General features: G+C 43.9%; 1 protein-coding gene across 1 annotated transcript in view; it reads right to left on the reverse strand.

The window, feature by feature from the left end:
• LOC124596630 overlaps positions 1-21,010 on the reverse strand; it is a 197,874-nt gene that overhangs the window by 18,973 nt on the left and 157,891 nt on the right. Inside the window, exon 8 of the mRNA XM_047135859.1 lies at positions 1,988-2,447. Coding sequence (XP_046991815.1) covers positions 1,988-2,447 — 460 coding nt within the window. The remainder of the gene's footprint in view (positions 1-1,987; positions 2,448-21,010) is intronic.

Below are 21,010 nucleotides of genomic sequence, written 5' to 3' on the forward strand. Positions count from 1 at the left end.
TCATTCAACCATGCAGAGCTTACATTATACCTGTACATCAGCTCTGTCAGAATATTAAGACATTTCGCTACTGATATTGAAAAACAAACTGCAGACGTCAGAGGATACTAAGTTAGCTCTTCTGAGGGAGAGAAATTTTTGTATTATTTATGCGCATCACTGAGTTTGAAACACCATGTATTCATTTGAGTTTAGCCTTGCTTTTAACTAGCGAATGGCGATACAAGTGGACGAATGAGTACGCATTGCTGATGTTATTTAGGAAACCCACACAAACGCGGTTCCGTATGGATCTGAAAAGTGATCACTACGGAACGATTTGTTTTAATCCTATCCATTATTCTGGAATCTGGCAGTTTTTAATCTATGACGTACCGTCTTTTAGCGGTGTTTTGTTTCGGCGGACAACGAATGTTGGATACAAAGATTCTGAGCTTTCCCGCTCTAATGTTTCAGTCATACGTTCACCTGAAGATGTGGCTTTTAGTGCCACGAAACCGGTAGTGACTCAGTGATAAAGGACTAAATACAGCTGAAGCGGTTATTAATACTCAAGATGAATACTTATAGCTGCGATTGCCCCACCTACAAGGTTGTCTGCTCAAAGACGCACACTGCAGGCCTGCATTTGTGTTGATGCATGCATTCTCGCATTGTTTCCAAATTTTCACTCAACCCCTGTACAACCCAAAGGTAGAATATGACACAGTCCCTATAGATTGGTTTTCGGTAAGAACCTTTCTTAATAAATGTAACTGGAGCCAACGGCAGTGCCGCAGAGGATACACCGCTTCCCGTGAGGTCACCGAAGCGCTGTCAGGCGTGGCCGGCACTAGGATGGGTGACCGTCTAGCCTCCATGGGCTGTTGCCATTTTTCTGGGTGCATTCAGCCTCGTGATGCCAATTGAGGAGCTACTCTACCGAATAGCAGCGGATCCAGTCAAAGAAAACCATTATAACGACAGGGAGAACGGTGTGCTGATGACACGCCCCTCCTATCCACATCCTCAACTGAGGATGACATGGCGGTCGGATGGTCCCGATGGGCCACTTGTGGCCTGAAGATGGAGTGATTTAACAAATGTCATTGTGTGCAATTGTAAATGACGCTTTAATTGCAAGTATGTCAAAAGAATACCTAATGTAGAAACAATATAGATTCATGGGCTTATTAGTATGATCTATTAACTGTAATGATTCATATGCGAAAAGTGGAGGAAATTTAGTGAAGCATTTTCACTACAAATATTAATGTCTGCATATGTCCTTGTTAACACTTTATTCAGGAAGAACGAACGCGTTCTTCAGATAAATCTACATCATTGCTGTGCGAGGACGGCAGAGGGTACTTTGTATTTCACTGTTATTTCACGACTTTGGACGGCAGTGGGTACTTTGTTGTCACTGTTATTTCACGCCTTTGCTACTTCAGTGGCGAACGGTGCGAGAAACCAACTATTGCCCGTAAGCCTCTGCATGAGTTGAGTTAAAATCTAATTTTACCTTCACGGCCTTTTCAACAAATATACGTAGCAAGAAGGAAGATTTTCTAGGGAGTTACGTACTTGGAATTTCAGTAAGCCGGTCGGTGATGGATTACGCATTTAGTGTAGCATCTGCCATTGGAGCTGTAAAGGCTTCTCCATGAAACTTTCGCACCTACCAAACATACTGTGACTTCTTCTTTCGATGTTCCCTTCGTTTCTCAATACAACCTGGATTTTAGACTTCTAGTCATACTTTGAAAAACGCATCTTTTGATGAGGACTGCGATATGTGACAGGAATGGTGTACTTGGCTATATTGTAAAATGACGTCTCCAGAAGCTCCAGTGGCAGATGATTTTACTGACGCTGGTATGGGGAACCAGTGTTGATCTAAATGATAGCTCTAGTTATACGAGCAAAAGTACATACCTGAAACAGCACGTCAGTGCGACAGTATTTTTTGTGGTGAATAAGCAGCCTTGATGATTTCGATACTCACCTCTGGTAATCGTTCAACCTTGGTCGATACGTGGAGTCCAGTGACTTCTATGACGCTCGGTAGATGTGGCCGTGGATACTCCGTGGTAAAGTGGTTGTTGACTATGAGTAGGCTGTAGTTCCGCTCCGTTTCGTAAACAGAAGGTGGTTCCGCTCCGAAATGTTCCCTCATAATCGTTTCTTGTATAGGAAGTATTTTGTAGAACCACATATAGTGGAAACGTAGTGCAAAGAACGTGTTGTACATGCGCTGCCAAAAGTTCATGTGATCAGAAAAGCCCACCCAGATTTCAGGGATGTAGGCTGGATTCATGGGGTTCCCCAAGGCGGAATACACAGGCGAGAACGCAGACAACGTCACGAAGCCGACGAGCGGTGGGGAACCAACCTTGTGGTGGAGTCCATAGTAACCTTGGTAAGGCATACGCTCGATGATCATCAAGTCAAAGGTTTGGTTTCTCCTGCGTAAACATAACACATGTCTCAATTGAAATGATAGAGCTTAAACATTATACAAAGTCATAATTACTATTGATCGAAAGTAGCCACTCATCGCTCGGAAATAACTGTCAGATATGGCAAACCACACGGGAGAAAAATTTAACTAATAGGAGACATCGCACTAATACTGTGTAACTCCTCCTCTGTCACAGATTATGGAAGTTCGACGAGGAAAAGAGACGATAAATTTCTTCAGGTATGCCAGGTCCATCCTAGGCCCTAGTTGATTGTTTTGTGTTGTAGATCTATGAGAGTTTGGGCAATGTTCACTGCTACGTTTCACACTCTGTTTCAAATGGTCCTAGTCATTTTCGATGGAATTCTGTCGGATGATTCAGAGCGCCAGTTGAGGTGTGGTTTCTCCTGCGTGAACGTAACAAACATCTCTATCGAAACGACAGAGCTCAATAATTACACAGGATGACTCAGCTACCCCTAGCAATGGGTTTTATGCAACCCGCAACGTCTTCAAATACGCGCTTGATTTTCATATTCTCTCACTAGCTACGTGATAACTATTAGAGCCACAGTAAAAATGAACAGGACCTTTATATTTGAAATTTAATGTAACTAAATTGTGTATTGCGATACGTTTTCACTGGAAATTAGCTTTGGAATTATTGAAGAAAAACGTACAAAAGTAACCTTCTAACAAGATTTTCTTGGATAAGTCCAAAGCTGTGGCCTCCTCCGAAAATGCTTCCCGGTACAAAATTTAACTACACTAAATTTCCTACAAAATGATCCCACAATTTTTTTCTGCTTGACTATTAGTTTACACACAGTGAACGACAGAATATGAATATGTCGCGATTGGTTTTTGATGGCGATGCTGGTTGCAAAAAATCCATAGCTTCAGACAGCTGAAGCGCCATGTATAAAGTTTGTAAGTACAAAATTAGGAACGTTTTCGTCTAAGAACCCTGTAAACATGGATATTATGATATTGGAAGGCATGTGAATCCATAGCACACTCATCATGAAAATGCAGTAGGAAGGGCAATATTTGGTCACTGAAAATGTTGAAATAAACATCCTGGCTGAACTACGCGGAGCAAAAACTGCGTGTTAGACGCCTCATTGTTCCGTCGGTGCAATCCACGCCTTGAATCGTTTGAAGAGAGGCAAAATCGTGACTTACCGGACCGTGCTACAGGCCTCCATTCATTTACTGTTTCTTTTGTATGTTGTTTGGCCAACGGTATATGCGCAGGCTGGGTTTCAGTTCTTTCAACGACCATAGTCCCACGCCGTATTACATGTTTGTGAGTGGTACACAGAAACCAGGTAACTTCATTCACAGTGTGGTCTCGGTCACGTCCGAACACGATATCCTGTTCCTGGCACTCTGTTACATCTCTCATCATAGCGCGGTGGTTCCATAATACCGACTGGCACGTATCGATCACTTCACTGTCATCTCACACGTAAGCTGAGGGCCACAGGACAACCTAGTAATAATAGACAGCAGCTAAAGCGGTCGAGAGCGACCAGTGTTCTAGTTTTTTTAATTTTTTTTTTATTTTTTACATAGGTCTCAAGTAACCGTAGCTGACCTCCCGCTCTGCTACGTCGTTGCCTACATTAGTGTCTGCCAAAAAGAAAGCCATGATTTATTACTGATTGCAAATTTCTTAGTGTTTGACTACGTAGTGTTCTGTGTGTGAATGTTCGCGCGGTCAGCCACGAATTGCTTCTCCTTCGCTAATCTCTTCACCTTGGAGCTCCGTTTGCACCTTAAGACATCTATTATTTGTTGGAATTACTCCAATCTCTCACGCCTCTGCAGATTTTACCGTCTAGAGCTCCCTCTAGTACCTCAGTGGTTATTACCCAACGTCATAACACGTGTCCTATAATCGTGTCCCTTCCTCTTGTAGAGATTTTCCGCATGTTATTTTCTACGGCGATTCTGCAGAAGACCTACTCATTCGTTCTCTTATCAAGCCACCTAATTTCCAACATTCTTCTGCAGCACTGCATCTGAAACGCTTCGATTCTCTTCTGTTCCGGTTTCCCTATTGTCCATGATTCACTACCTTACAATGCTGTACATTCTCAGAAGTTTCTCCCTCAAGTTAGGGCCTATTTTTAATACCAGTAGCTTCTGTTGTCCAGGAATGCCCTCTCTGCGTTTGCTAATCTCCTTTTTATATCAACCTACCTTCGTCCGTCATGGGTTATTTTGCAGACTCGCTTTGCTTCGTCTACTGTTTCCAACTATTCTCATTTCTGCTATTTCTCGTTTCATTTGTCTTTTTCCGGTTTACTCTCAAGCCATATTCTGTACTCATTAGAGGGCTCATTCCAGTGGGTTATCGGTTTTGCTATTTAGATTACCCCAAGACACTATAATCTGATCTCTGGAGACGTACAGAGAAGGGAAGTACCACATATGAATATGGAAATTAATTTAAAGGGAATGATAATGCCACACCAAACAAAGTGTATTACTTAAATGATAATTATCACCGGAACATTGAAGGAGGGAAATGCTACATTTCTTCTAAACCATCTTAAAGCTCACTATTCGAAGTAAGTCATAATTTGTAGATAGTACACTAGTTAATTATCGATATTAGGTCTCCAGTGGTATGTTACAAAAAAATGTATATGAGTTCTTAAGGGACCAAACTGCAGAGGTTATAGGTCCCTAGAATTACATCTACATCTACATCTACATCTATACTCCGCGAGCCACCTTACGGTGTGTGGCGGAGGGTACTTATTGTACCACTATCTGATCCCCCCTTCCCTGTTCCATTCACGAATTGTGCGTGGGAAGAACGACTGCTTGTAAGTCTCCGTATTTGCTCTAATTTCTCGGATCTTTTCGTTGTGATCATTACGCGAGATATATGTGGGCGGTAGTAATATGTTGCCCATCTCTTCCCGGAATGTGCTCTCTCGTAATTTCGATAATAAACCTCTCCGTATTGCGTAACGCCTTTCTTGAAGTGTCCGCCACTGGAGCTTGTTCAGCATCTCCGTAACGCTCTCGCGCTGACTAAATGTCCCCATGACGAATCGCGCTGCTTTTCGCTGGATCATGTCTATCTCTTCTATTAATCCAACCTGGTAAGGGTCCCATACTGATGAGCAATACTCAAGAATCGGACGAACAAGTGTTTTGTAAGCTACTTCTTTCGTCGATGAGTCACATTTTCTTAGAATTCTTCCTATGAATCTCAACCTGGCGCCTGCTTTTCCCACTATTTGTTTTATGTGATCATTCCACTTCAGATCGCTCCGGATAGTAACTCCTAAGTATTTTACGGTCGTTACCGCTTCCAATGATTTACCACCTATGGCATAATCGTACTGGAATGGATTTCTGCCCCTATGTATGCGCATTATATTACATTTATCTACGTTTAGGGAAAGCTGCCAGCTGTCGCACCATGCATTAATCCTCTGCAGGTCCTCCTGGAGTACGTACGAGTCTTCTGATGTTGCTACTTTCTTGTAGACAACCGTGTCATCTGCAAATAGCCTCACGGAGCTACCGATGTTGTCAACTAAGTCATTTATGTATATTGTAAACAATAAAGGTCCTATCACGCTTCCCTGCGGTACTCCCGAAATTACCTCTACATCTGCAGATTTTGAACCGTTAAGAATGACATGTTGTGTTCTTTCTTCTAGGAAATCCTGAATCCAATCACAAACCTGGTCCGATATTCCGTAAGCTCGTATTTTTTTCACTAAACGTAAGTGCGGAACCGTATCAAATGCCTTCCTGAAGTCCAGGAATACGGCATCAATCTGCTCGCCAGTGTCTACGGCACTGTGAATTTCTTGGGCAAATAGGGCGAGCTGAGTTTCACATGATCTCTGTTTGCGGAATCCATGTTGGTTATGATGAAGGAGATTTGTATTATCTAAGAACGTCATAATACGAGAACACAAAACATGTTCCATTATTCTACAACAGATTGACGTAAGCGAAATAGGCCTATAATTATTCGCATCTGATTTATGACCCTTCTTGAAAATGGGAACGACCTGCGCTTTCTTCCAGTCGCTAGGTACTTTACGTTCTTCCAGCGATCTACGATAAATTGCTGATAGAAAGGGGGCAAGTTCTTTAGCATAATCACTGTAGAATCTTAAGGGTATCTCGTCTGGTCCGGATGCTTTTCCGCTACTAAGTGATAGCAGTTGTTTTTCAATTCCGATATCGTTTATTTCAATATTTTCCATTTTGGCGTCCGTGCGACGGCTGAAGTCAGGGACCGTGTTACGATTTTCCGCAGTGAAACAGTTTCGGAACACTGAATTCAGTATTTCTGCCTTTCTTCGGTCGTCCTCTGTTTCGGTGCCATCGTGGTCAACGAGTGACTGAATAGGGGATTTAGATCCGCTTACCGATTTTACATATGACCAAAACTTTTTAGGGTTCTTGTTTAGATTGTTTGCCAATGTTTTATGTTCGAATTCGTTGAATGCTTCTCTCATTGCTCTCTTTACGCTCTTTTTCGCTTCGTTCAGCTTTTCCTTATCAGCTATGATTCGACTACTCTTAAACCTATGATGAAGCTTTCTTTGTTTCCGTAGTACCTTTCGTACATGATTGTTATACCACGGTGGATCTTTCCCCTCGCTTTGGACCTTAGTCGGTACGAACTTATCTAAGGCGTACTGGACGATGTTTCTGAATTTTTTCCATTTTTGTTCCACATCCTCTTCCTCAGAAATGAACGTTTGATGGTGGCCACTCAGATATTCTGCGATTTGTGCCCTATCACTCTTGTTAAGCAAATATATTTTCCTTCCTTTCTTGGCATTTCTTATTACACTTGTAGTCATTGATGCAACCACTGACTTATGATCACTGATACCCTCTTCTACATTCACGGAGTCGAAAAGTTCCGGTCTATTTGTTGCTATGAGGTCTAAAACGTTAGCTTCACGAGTTGGTTCTCTAACTATTTGCTCGAAGTAATTCTCGGACAAGGCAGTCAGGATAATGTCACAAGAGTCTCTGTCCCTGGCTCCAGTCCTGATTGTGTGACTATCCCATTCTGTACCTGGTAGATTGAAGTCTCCCCCTATTACAATAGTATGATCACGAAACTTCTTCACGACGTTCTGCAGGTTCTCTCTGAGGCGGTCAACTACTACGGTTGCTGATGCAGGTGGTCTATAGAAGCATCCGACTATCATATCTGACCCACCTTTGATACTTAACCCAGATTATTTCACATTCGCATTCGCTAATAACTTCACTGGATATTATTGAATTCTTTACTGCTATAAATACTCCTCCACCATTGGCGTTTATCCTATCCTTGCGGTATATATTCCATTCTGTGTCTAGGATTTCGTTACTCTTCACTTCCGGTTTTAACCAACTTTCCGTTCCTAATACTATATGCGCACTATTTCCTTCAATAAGAGATGCTAATTCAGGAACCTTGCCCTGGATACTCCTGCAGTTTACCAATATTACGTTAACTTTTCCTGTTTTTGGTCTCTGAGGACGGACGTTCTTTATCAACGATGATAATGTCCTCTCTGGTAAGCCGTCAGGTATTTTATCGTTTCGCCCAAGGGGGGGTCCCTCTAACCTAAAAAACCCCCGTGTGCACGCCACACGTACTCTGCTACCCTAGTAGCTGCTTCCGGTGTGTAGTGCACTTTACTTAAACTAACTTAAACTAACCTATGCTAATAACAACATACACACACACACACACACACACACACACACACACACACACACACACATATGCCCGAGGTAGGACTCGAACCTCCGGCGGGAGGTATGTCACATACTGGATTAAGTACAATACGTCCTATTTAATACCTTACTGGAATCGAACATTTTACGGCGGCTTAGTAATCTACGATTGATGGAGGTGACTCAATGGCGCATGAAAATATGGGTCCCACACCTTGCACATACACTCCTGGAAATTGAAATAAGAACACCGTGAATTCATTGTCCCAGGAAGGGGAAACTTTATTGACACATTCCTGGGGTCAGATACATCACATGATCACACTGACAGAACCACAGGCACATAGACACAGGCAACAGAGCATGCACAATGTCGGCACTAGTACAGTGTATATCCACCTTTCGCAGCAATGCAGGCTGCTATTCTCCCATGGAGACGATCGTAGAGATGCTGGATGTAGTCCTGTGGAACGGCTTGCCATGCCATTTCCACCTGGCGCCTCAGTTGGACCAGCGTTCGTGCTGGACGTGCAGACCGCGTGAGACGACGCTTCATCCAGTCCCAAACATGCTCAATGGGGGACAGATCCGGAGATCTTGCTGGCCAGGGTAGTTGACTTACACCTTCTAGAGCACGTTGGGTGGCACGGGATACATGCGGACGTGCATTGTCCTGTTGGAACAGCAAGTTCCCTTGCCAGTCTAGGAATGGTAGAACGATGGGTTCGATGACGGTTTGGATGTACCGTGCACTATTCAGTGTCCCCTCGACGATCACCAGTGGTGTACGGCCAGTGTAGGAGATCGCTCCCCACACCATGATGCCGGGTGTTGGCCCTGTGTGCCTCGGTCGTATGCAGTCCTGATTGTGGCGCTCACCTGCACGGCGCCAAACACGCATACGACCATCATTGGCACCAAGGCAGAAGCGACTCTCATCGCTGAAGACGACACGTCTCCATTCGTCCCTCCATTCACGCCTGTCGCGACACCACTGGAGGCGGGCTGCACGATGTTGGGGCGTGAGCGGAAGACGGCCTAACGGTGTGCGGGACCGTAGCCCAGCTTCATGGAGACGGTTGCGAATGGTCCTCGCCGATACCCCAGGAGCAACAGTGTCCCTAATTTGCTGGGAAGTGGCGGTACGGTCCACTACGGCACTGCGTAGGATCCTACGGTCTTGGCGTGCATCCGTGCGTCGCTGCGGTCCGGTCCCAGGTCGACGGGCACGTGCACCTTCCGCCGACCACTGGCGACAACATCGATGTACTGTGGAGACCTCACGCCCCACGTGTTGAGCAATTCGGCGGTACGTCCACCCGGCCTCCCGCATGCCCACTATACGCCCTCGCTCAAAGTCCGTCAACTGCACATACGGTTCACGTCCACGCTGTCGCGGCATGCTACCAGTGTTAAAGACTGCGATGGAGCTCCGTATGCCACGGCAAACTGGCTGCACTGACGGCGGCGGTGCACAAATGCTTCGCAGCTAGCGCCATTTGACGGCCAACACCGAGGTTCCTGGTGTGTCCGCTGTGCCGTGCGATTGTGATCATTGCTTGTACAGCCCTCTCGCAGTGTCCGGAGCAAGTATGGTGGGTCTGACACACCGGTGTCAATGTGTTCTTTTTTCCATTTCCAGGAGTGTAGATACATTAATGATATGAGGGATATAAGTGCTCGCTATAACAATCAGGTTTTTTATCATAAACATCAACACATGAGTCACCCACCGATATAACTAATTACACGTTAATAGCGGAACAAGAGTTTGGAACCTTAAAATCTAACTTTGATATAAGTGGGTGGGCGTGATGAAAGCACGGTTATGAGAATATATCGTAGATATGACCAGCAGCAGCAAGAATGGTTAGCAGCTAAGTGAAAGAATACGGAAAAATAGGTATTAACAGCAGAATGTTCATCAAAGTGCATAATGAAACTAATTGGCTGTGAAACGATAACACTGTACAGTTGTCTCCTGAAGGGAATGAACTAAAGTCGCGTACCTACCGAATCTGTCCTCGCAATGATGGCCCATCTTACCACACTGTCGTATCGTGAATGCGGGAGGCATCGGCGGTAGCGGCTGTGGGGTGTGAGTTGGTTCTCTCTCTGTATTCAGTGCTGAGGAGGAGACAACGTTCTATACGGCAGCGAGGCTCCTCTCACCAGTAGCCTAGTATCTACTCCTCTGTATCGTTGAGGTAAGTGTTCTCTTCCATTACCCAGCAGCAAGTGTCCTCTCTCTAAATGTTCTGCTGCTGGGCTGTTCTCGTCGAAGCAGGAGTCTCGACAGCCAGTAGGAGCAGACGCTGCGAGCTCAGCCGGGGAAAATTTTAGTAATGATGTTCAACGAACTCCTACTCCTACAGATTTAATTATTATTTAACAATACTGTTGCGGCGTGGGTAAGAAGCCAGGAGACTTCTTCCACTGCTCAATACCATTCTGAAGCTGACTAATAAGACAGCTCCTACGTAGACGCGCATTTGGAAGAGAAAACTCCATAGAAAATAACACTATGAACCAACAGAAACGCTCGTTACAGAAAAATGTTATTGTACTGCTTGGTCGCTGAGGCAACAGCGGTTCTCACGGTGGCCTCAGGAAAGTGATACCTGGCTAGATTTCTTTCTTTTAAAAGGGATTCATGGAACAATTCTGTGTCTTACTCTGGCAGATATCTGTCCCCGTGAACAGCCCGGATTGCGAGGAATATGGTTGTTGGCGTGGTGTCGGGGGAGGGGGGGGGGAGGGGGGACGTTGTTGTTGTGCGGCCTGAATGACGCTGATACTCAGCCCTTTGGAGAAAAGAGAGCCACTTGTATGAATATCAAGAGCTCAGATGGAAACCCAGCTGTAATAAAAGAAGGGAAAGCAGAAAGGTGGAAGGAGTATATAGAGGGTCTATACAACGGCGATGTTCTTGAGGACAATATTATGGAAATTGAAGAGGATGTAGATGAAAAGGAAATGGGAGATATGATACTGCGTGAAGAGTTTGACAGAGCACTGAAAGACCTGAGTCGAAACAAGGCCCCGGGAGGAGACAACATTCCATTAGAACTACTGACGGCCTTGGGAGAGCCAGTCCTGACAATACCCTACCATCTGGTGAGTAAGATGTATGAGACAGGCGAAATACCCTCAGACTTCGAGAAGAATATATTAATTCCAATCCCAAGAAAGCAGGTGTTGACAGATGTCAAAACTACCGAACTATCAGTTTAAGTCACAGCTGCAAAATACTAACGCGAATTCTTTACAGACGAATGGAGAAACTGGTAGAAGTCGACCTCGGCGAAGATCAGTTTGCATTCCGCAGAAATGTTGGAACACGTGAGGCAATACTGACCCTACGACTTATCATAGAAAATAGATTAAGGAAAGGCAAACCTACATTTCTACCATTTGTGGACTAAGAGAAAACCGTTGACAATGTTGACTGGAATACTCTCTTTCAAATTCTAAAGGTGGCAGGGGTAAAATACAGGGAGCGAAAGGCTATTTACAATTTGTACAGAACCCAGATGGCAGTTATTAGAGTAGAAGGGCATGAAAGGGAAGCAGTGGTTGGGAAGGGAGTGAGGCAGGGTTGTAGCCTATCCCCGATGTTATTCAATCTGTATATTGAGCAAGCAGTGAAGGAAACAAAAGAAAAATTCGGAGTAGGTATTAAAATCCATGGAGAAGCAATAAAAACGTTGAGGTTCGCCGATGACATTGTAATTCTGTCAGAGATAGCAAAGGACTTGGAAGAGTAGTTGAATGGAATGGACAGTGTCTTGAAAGGAGGATATAAGATGAACATCAACAAAAGCAAAACGAGGATAATGGAATGTAGTCGAATTAAGTCGGGTGATGCTCAGGGAATTAGATTAGGAAATGAGACACTTAAAGTAGTAAAGGAGTTTTGCTATTTGGGGAGCAAAATAACTGATGATGGTCGAAGTAGAGAAGATATAAAATGAAGACTGGCAATGGCAGGGAAAGGCGTTTCTGAAGAAGAGGAATTTGTTAACATCGAGTATAGATTTAAGTGTCAGGAAGTCGTTTCTGAAAGTATTTGTATGGAGTGTAGCCATGTATGGAAGTGAAACATGGACGATAAATAGTTTGGACATGAAGAGAATAGAAGCTTTCGAAATGTGGTGCTACAGAAGAATGCTGAAGATTAGACGGGTAGATCACATAACTAATGAGGAGGTATTGAATAGAATTAGGGAGAATAGGAGTTTGTGGCACTTGACAAGAAGAAGGGACCGGTTGGTAGGACATGTTCTGAGGCATCAAGGGATCAGAAATTTAGCATTGGAGGACAGCGTGGACGGTAAAAATCGTAGAGGGAGACCAAGAGATGAATACACTATGCAGACTCAGAAGGATGTAGGTTGCAGTAGGTACTGGGAGATGAAGAAGCTTGCACAGGATAGAGTAGCATGGAGAGCTGCATCAAACCAGTCTCAGGACTGAAGACCACAACAACAACAACAACAACTCAGCCCTGGACAACCAAGCTTACGTCTCTGTCGGTTCCTTTTAAGGAAAGTCGTCATTAGCAAGCCAGCTCGTAAACTCTCAGTTCTGCTGTCCCTTACCGTAATATAAGAGAAGTGCAAAGTGCAAAGGCACAGTTTAGTCTGCAGTTAGGTATCAGCATAAGAGAGTGACTACATTGATCAAATTATGAAATATGTTGCGTAAAAAGTTTGAGTGAAAAACTGCCGCGCAACAAAAGATCGTATCCCCGTCTTCTTTTTCTATTTTTTGAGCCATCAGTCTTCTGGCTGGTTTGGTGGGACCCGCCACGAATCCCTCTCCTGTTCCAACCTCTTAATCTCAGAGTAGCAAAAAATGGCTCTGAGCACCATGGGACTTAACATCCGAGGTCATCAGTCCCCTAGAACTTAGAACTACTTAAACCTAACTAACCTAAGGGCATCACACACATCCATGCCCGAGGCAGGATTCGAACCTGCGACCGTAGCGGTCTCGCAGTTCCAGACTAAAGCGCCTAGAACCGCTCGGTCACACCGGCCGGCCGCAGAGTAGCACTTACAGCCTAAGTCCTCTATTATTTGCTGGATGTATTGCAATCCCTGTCTTCCTCTACAGTTTTGTTCAAGATAGGTAGTAGGAGTAATCCACTAGATTACAGGCCCATATCGTGAACGTCGATGTGAAGCAGGATTTTGAAACATACCTCGAAGGTATCGGTCTATTGGCACACAGTCAACATGGGTTTAGAAAAAAACGTCCCTGTGAAACGCAACTAGCTCTTTATTCACACGAAGTGTTCAGTCCTATTGACAAGGGATTTCAGATCGATTCCGTATTTCTGGATTTCCAGGAGGCTTTTGACACTGTACCACACAAGCGGCTTGTAGTGAAATTGCATGCTTATGGAATATAGCCTCAGTTACGTGAATGGATTTGGGATTTCCTGTCAGAGAGGTCACAGTTAGTAGCAATCGACGGAAAGTCATCGAGTAAAACAGAAGTGTTTTCTGGCGTTCCCAAAGGTAGTGTTATAGGCCCTTTGCTGTTCCTCATCTATATAAAATATTTGGGAGACAATCTGAGCAACCGTTTTAGGCTTTTTGCAGATGACGCTGTCGTTTATCGACTAATAAAGTCATCAGAAGATCAAAACAAATTGCAAAACGATTTAGAAAAGATATCTGAATGGTGCGAAAATTGGCAGTTGACTCTAAATAACGAAAAGGGTGAGGCCATCCACATGAGAGCTAAAAGAAATTCGTCAAACTTCGGTTACACGATAAATCAGTCAAATATAAAGGCCGTAAATTCAATACCTAGGAATTACAATTATGAACAAATACACTATAATGAACACACAGAAAATGTTGTGGGGCAGGCTATACAAAGAATGCTTTTTATTGGCAAGACACCTAGAAAATGTAACAGATCTACTAAGGAGACTCCCTACACTATGCTTGTCCGTCCTCTTTTAGAATACTGCTGCGCGGTGTGGGATCCTTACCAGACAGGACTGACGGAGTACATCGAGAAAGTTCAAACAAACGTAGCACATTTTGTATTATCGCGAAATGTAGGAGAGAGTGTCACAGAAATGATACAGGATTGGGGATGGACATCATTAAAAGAAAGGCGTTTTCGTTGCGACGGAATCGTCTCACGAAATTCCAATCACCAACTTTCTCCTCCGAATGCGAAAATATTTTGTCAACACCGATCCACATAGGGAGAAACGATCACCACGATAAAATAAGGGAAATCAGACCTCGTACAGAAAGATATAGGTGTTCATTCTTTCCGCGCGCTGTACGAGATTGGAATAATAGAGAATAGTGAAGGTGGTTCGATGAACCCTCTGCCATGCACTTAAATGTGATTTGTGGAGTATCCATGTAGATGTAGATGTAGATGTACAGTTCCCTCTGGTACCTTGGAAGTCATTCCCTCATGTCGTAGCACATGTTCTATCACGCTGTCCTTCCTTGTCAGTGTTTTCCACATAGTCCTTTCCGCTACAATTCTGTGAAGAATTTCTTCATTCCTTACCTGACCAGCCCACCTAATTTTCTACATTCTACTGTAGCACCACATCACAAATGCTTTGATTCTCTTCTGTTTCGGTTTTCCCACTGTCCATATTTCACTATCATGCAATGCTTTCCTCCAGACGTACGTTCTCAGAAATTTTTTCCTCTAATAAAGACCTGTGTTTGATACTAGTACATTCTCATGGCCAGGAATGACCTTTTTACCAGTGCTAGTCTGCTTTTGATGTCCTGCTTGGTCCGCCTGTCATTGGTGATTTTGCTGCCTACGTATCAGATTTCCTGACTTCATCTACTTCGTGACCATCAGTCTTAAGTTTCTCACTGTTCTCATCTCTGCTACTTGTGATTACTTTCGTCTTTCTTCGACTTACTCTCAGTTCGTATTATGTATTCATTAGACTGTTCATTCCATTCAGCAGATAATGTAATTCTTCTACACTTTCACTCAGGATAGCAATGTCATCAGAAAATCGTGACATTTCTATCTTTTGAGCTTGATTTTTAATCCCCCCTTGAACCTTTCTATTATTTCCATCCATGAACAGATTGAACAGTATGGGTGAAAGACTACACCCTTCTCTTACACCCTTTCTAATCCGAATGCTTTGTTCTTGGTCGTCCACTCTTATTACACCCTCTTAGCTCTTGTACATATTATATATTATCCGTCTCTCCCTATAGCTTTCCCCTATTTTTCTCAGAATTTCAAGCTTCTTGCAACATTTTACATTGTCGAACGTTTTCTCCAGGTATACAAATCCTATGAAAGTGTATTGATTTTTCTTTCGTCTTGCTTCCATTAGCAACCGCAACGTCAGAATTGCCTCTCTGGTGTCTTTACCTTTCCTAGAACTGATCGTCATATAACACATCTTCAATTTTCTTTTCCATTCTACTGTATTTTATTCTTGTCAGCAACTTGGGTGCATGAGCTGTTAAGCTGATTATGCGATAACTCTCACTCTTGCTAGCTCTTGCCGTCTGCGGAACTGTGTGGATGATATTTTTCCGAAAGTCAGATGCTATGTCGCCAGACTCATAGATTCCACACACCTACGTGAATGGTCGTTTTCTTGCCACTTCATACACACCAACGTGAATAGTCGTTTTGTTGCCACCTCTCCCCAATGATGGATCCTCTAGCTCTTCTAAATCGGCTCCTGTTACTTTTTCTATCACATCAGACGAATCTTCCCCCTCAAAGAGGCCTTCATTGTACTCTTTTCACCTCTCCACTCTCTCCTCGGCATTCAACAATGCAATTCCTGTTGCACTCTTACCCTTTCTTTTAATTTCACCGGAAGTTGTTTTGAATTTCCAATCAGCTGAGTCAGCCCTTCCGAAAACCTTTTCTTTTTCTTTTTTTTAAATTCCTTCACATTTTTCATGCAGCCCTTTCGTCTTAGCTTCCCTGCACTTCCTGTCCGCAGCTCGTGGTCGTGCGGTAGCGTTCTCGCTTCCCACGCCCGGGTTCCCGGGTTCGATTCCCGGCGGGGTCAGGGATTTTCTCTGCATCGTGATGACTGGGTATTGTGTGATGTCCTTAGGTTAGTTAGGTTTAAGTAGTTCTAAGTTCTAGGGGACTGATGACAATAGATGTTAAGTTCCATAGTGCTCAGAGCCATTTGAACCATTTTGCACTTCCTGTTTATTTCATTCCTCAGTCACTTGTACCTCTGTATTCCTGAATTTCACTGAACGTTTTTGTACTTCCTTCTTTCATCGATCAGCAGAAGTATTTCTCCTGTTACCCATGATTTCTTCGCAGTTACCTTATTTGCACCTATGTTTTTCTTTCCAGCTTCTGCTGTTGTCCTTTTTAAATATGTCCATTTCTCTTCAACTGTACTGTTGATTCAGCTATTCTATATTGCTGTATCTACAGGGTTAGAGGACGTCAAGCGCGTCTCGTCATCCCTTAGTAGTTCTGTTTCCCACTTCTTTACATATTGAGTCTTCCTTATTATTTTCTTAAACTGCAGCCTACTCTTTATGACTACTATATTGTAATCTGAGTCTATATCTGCCCCTGGGTACATCTTAAAACTCTCTTTCTTACACCCTTTCTAATAGGAATACTTCACTCTTGGTCTTCCCGGCTTATTGTTCCCTTTTGATTCTTATGCATATTGTGTATCACCCGTCTTTTGCTACAGATGACTCCAGTGTCTCTCAGAATTTCGAACATCATGCATCAATTCATATTATCGAGCTCATTTCCATGGTTGACTATTCCAATAAGTGTGTCTTGATTTTCCTTCATTCTTGCTTCCATTTTCAAGCACAACATCAGAACTGATTGTCTGATGCCTCTGCATTTCCTATGGCCAAACTGTTCGTCATCTGATGCTCAGTTTTGTTTTCCACGAATGAGATGTAGAGATTCCACCACAGGCATTTTTGTAGAAAGTGAGACAACATCACTGCTGACCAGTAAGTTGTTGCATTTCAGTTTAAGTGACTCAGGTCTGTAAATAAAATCTCTAGAATTTCTGGTATGATATGGATACTTCCTACAATGTGAATGACTAAAGGCACCAAGAACTTACATTATAGGTAGCTGTCTCAACATTACTCACAATAGTCACGGATGCACACCTTCTTTATGGATCTTAGGCAGCCTATGCAGATTATGTGGCTTTGAATTATGTTGTCTAAGTCTCTCAATGGCCTCGTTTGGTAGAGAACTGGAAGTTGACTGTTCCGCTAGTTAGTGGGTCCTTATCAATCTTGTTATATGTTAAGCATGTTAGTGTGAACGTTTTTACTTATTTTCTGTACACCGTATTCTACTGTATCTGAGAATTTCGAGCTGGCTGGTTTGAAAAAATATAGGATCTGTGTTAAGTTTTGTTTTAACCTCCAAGAAACTGCAGCTTACACTCACTGCATACTAAGCCTGGCTTTAAATGAGCAGGATTTGAGCCAAGCCAAAACACTTGAGTGGTCTAGGCGGTTAACATTGACTGGATGGAGTGTGTGGATGATGAAAAAACACTCAGGTTGACCTTTATCATGCACAGCTCAGGAACGCTCATGAAAGTGCATCAAGTGATTCCCACTGACAGAAACTAAAACTAAACTCCACCCGAACAGCCCATGAAGGCCCACCGGTACCGACCGGCCGCCGTGTCATCCTCATCAAAAGGCGTCGCTGGATGTGGATATGGAGGGGCATGTGGTCAGCACAGCGCTCTCCCAGCCGTATGTCAGTTTCCGAGACCAGAGCTGCTACTTCCCAGTCAAGTAGCTCCTCAGTTTGCCTCACAAGGGTTGAGTGCACCCCGCTTTCCAACAGCACTCTCCAGACTGGATGGTCATCCATCCGAGTGATAGCCCAGCCTGGCAACAGTTAACTTCGGCCACCTGACGGGAACCGGTGTTACCACTGCGACAAGGCTGACAATACGTGTTATCTGTGACATCGATATAATATCATAAAGGACATGCTAGCATATTCTAGTTGATAAAATCAACATGAGCCGGATTACAACGATGTTCGTCAACCAAAAAGATCACTGAGTTGAGATATGCTTTGGACTGCAAACAACAATTCGAGATGATACCAGTTTCCCGTTCATTGTCTTAGGTGCCGAAGAATCGGTGGTGCACGGTTATGATTTCGACAAGAAAAAAAAGAGCAATCATCGCAGCAGGAGACAACATCGTCCATGTGGCCCTAAACAGCGCCAATTCTCCAAGTTCGCAGCAGTGTAAAGCCAACGCTAATGATTTCATTTCTGACATACTTGGAATTATCCATAAAAAATTTCTTCCATATGGCCAGTCACAGGGAAGATTTACTACCATGTAATTAAAGGAACGCAATAAAATGTTAGTTCTAATGAAATTGAATTTAACAGGTACGCGTTTTCACACTATAGAAGAGACTAAAGTCCCAATTAATTTTGAACATGACTCATTGATTGTATACAAACGCGAGGGGACTACACTACTGGCCATTGAAATTGCTACACCAAGAGGAAATACAGATGATAAACGGGTTCTCGTTGGACAAATATATTACACTAGAACTGACATGTGATTACATTTTCACGCAGTTTGGGTGCATAGATCCTGAGAAATCAGTACCCAGAACAAACACCTCTGGCCGTAATAACGGTCTTGATACGCCTGGGTATCAAGTCAAACAGAACTTGGATGGCATGTACAGGTACAGCTGCCCATGCAGCTTCAACACGATACCACAGTTCATCAAGAGTAGTGACTGGCGTATTGTGACGAGCCAGTTGCTCGGCCACCATTGACCAGACGTTTCCAAGTGGTTAGGGATCTGGAGAATGTGCTGCAACATGCGGTCGTGCATTATCCTGCTGTAATGTAGGGTTTCACAGGGATCGAACGAAGGCTACAGCCACCGGTCGTAGCACATCAGAAATGTAACGTCCACTGTTCAAAGTGCCGTCAGTGCGAACAAGAGGTGACCTAGACGTGTAACCAATGCCACCCCATACCATCACGCCGGGTGATACGCGAGTATGGCGATGACGAATACACCCTTCCAATGTGGGTTCACCGCGATGTCGCCAAACACGGATGCGACCATCAGGATGCTGTAAATACAACCTGGATTCATCCGAGAAATGACGTTTTGCCATTCGTGCACCCAGGTTGGTCGTTGAGTACACCATCGCAGGCGCTCCTGTCTGTGATGCAGCGTTAGGGGTAACCGCAGCCACGGTCTCCGAGCTGATAGTCCATGCTGCTACAAACGTCGTCGAACTGTTCGTGCAGATGGTTGTTGTCTTGCAAACGTCCCCATCTGTTGACTCAGGGATCGAGACGTGGCTGCACGATCCGTTACAACCATGCGGATAAGATGTCTGTCATCTCGACTGCTAGTGATCCGAGGCCGTTGGGATCCAGCACGGCGATCCGTATTACCCTCCTGAACCCACCGATTCCATATTCTCCTAACAGTCATTGGATCTCTACCAACGCGAGCAGAAATGTCGCGATACGATAAACCGCAATCGCGATAGGCTACAATCCGACCTTTATCAAAGTCGGAAACGTGACGGTACGCATTTCTCCTCCTTACACGAGGCATCACAACAACGTTTCACCAGGCAACGCCGGTCAACTGCTATTTGTGTATGAGAAATCGGTTGGAGACTTTCCTCGCGTCACACGTTGTAGGTGTCGCCATCGGCGCCAACCTTGTGTGAATGCTCTGAAAAGCTAATCATTTGCATATCACAGCATCTTCTTCCTGTCGGTTAAATTTCGCGTCTGTTGCACATCATCTTCGTGGTGTAGCAATTTTAATGGCCAGTAATGCAGCTGATAAATTGAACATGAGCCGAATTACAACGATGTTCGTCAAACAATAATATCGTTGAGTTGAGATGTGCTTTGGACTACAAACAACAATTGGAGATGATACTAGATCGCCGGCCGCGGTGGTCTAGCGGTTCTGGCGCTGCAGTCCGGAACCGCGGGACTGCTACGGTCGCAGGTTCGAATCCTGCCTCGGGCATGGGTGTGTGTGATGTCCTTAGGTTAGTTAGGTTTAAGTAGTTCTAAGTTCTAGGGGACTTATGACCTAAGATGTTGAGTCCCATAGTGCTCAGAGCCATTTGAACCATTTGATACTAGATTCCCGTTCATTGTCTTAAGTGCCAAAGAATTCGTGGTGCACGGTTATGATACTGAAAGAAAAGGGAAAGAACATTCATAGCAGTAGAAGACACCATCGTCCATGTGGCTGTAAACAGCGCCAATACTACAAGTTGGCACCAGTGTAAAGTCAGTGCTAATGATTTCATTTCTGACATCCATGGAATTATCCATAAAAAAGATATACTACCATGTAATTAAAGGAACGTAATAAAATGTTAGTCCCAATGAAATTGAATTCAACAGGTACGCGTTTTCACTCTATAGATGAGATTAAAACAGAGTCCCAACTAATTTTGAACATGACTCATTGATTGCCACAATGAAAAAATCGCTGGTTGTGTACAAACGAGAGGGGACTATTTTGAAAGTGGCTTTGAAAAATAAAGTGTGAGGTATGATTTCTGATTTTTGCGGCAATATTCTGGCAAATTTTGGGCAGGTCCTCGCGGGCTCAACTCAAGTCGCCACCAGCAATGGAGAGTTTGTCTTTGAGAAGTCCAGCCACGCATGCTGGCGAAACGTCAGAAATAATGACTAAACAAACGTCGGTAGAAGACCCTGAAAGGAAAGCTAAGACACAGTATGCCACGCATCTGGATGGGGCTTAGCAACGACTTTGCACAGAAACAATGCAGAGACAGTTGCA

This window comes from Schistocerca americana, chromosome 2 (genome assembly GCF_021461395.2).
Source record: "Schistocerca americana isolate TAMUIC-IGC-003095 chromosome 2, iqSchAmer2.1, whole genome shotgun sequence".
NCBI classification, from domain to species: domain Eukaryota; kingdom Metazoa; phylum Arthropoda; class Insecta; order Orthoptera; family Acrididae; genus Schistocerca; species Schistocerca americana.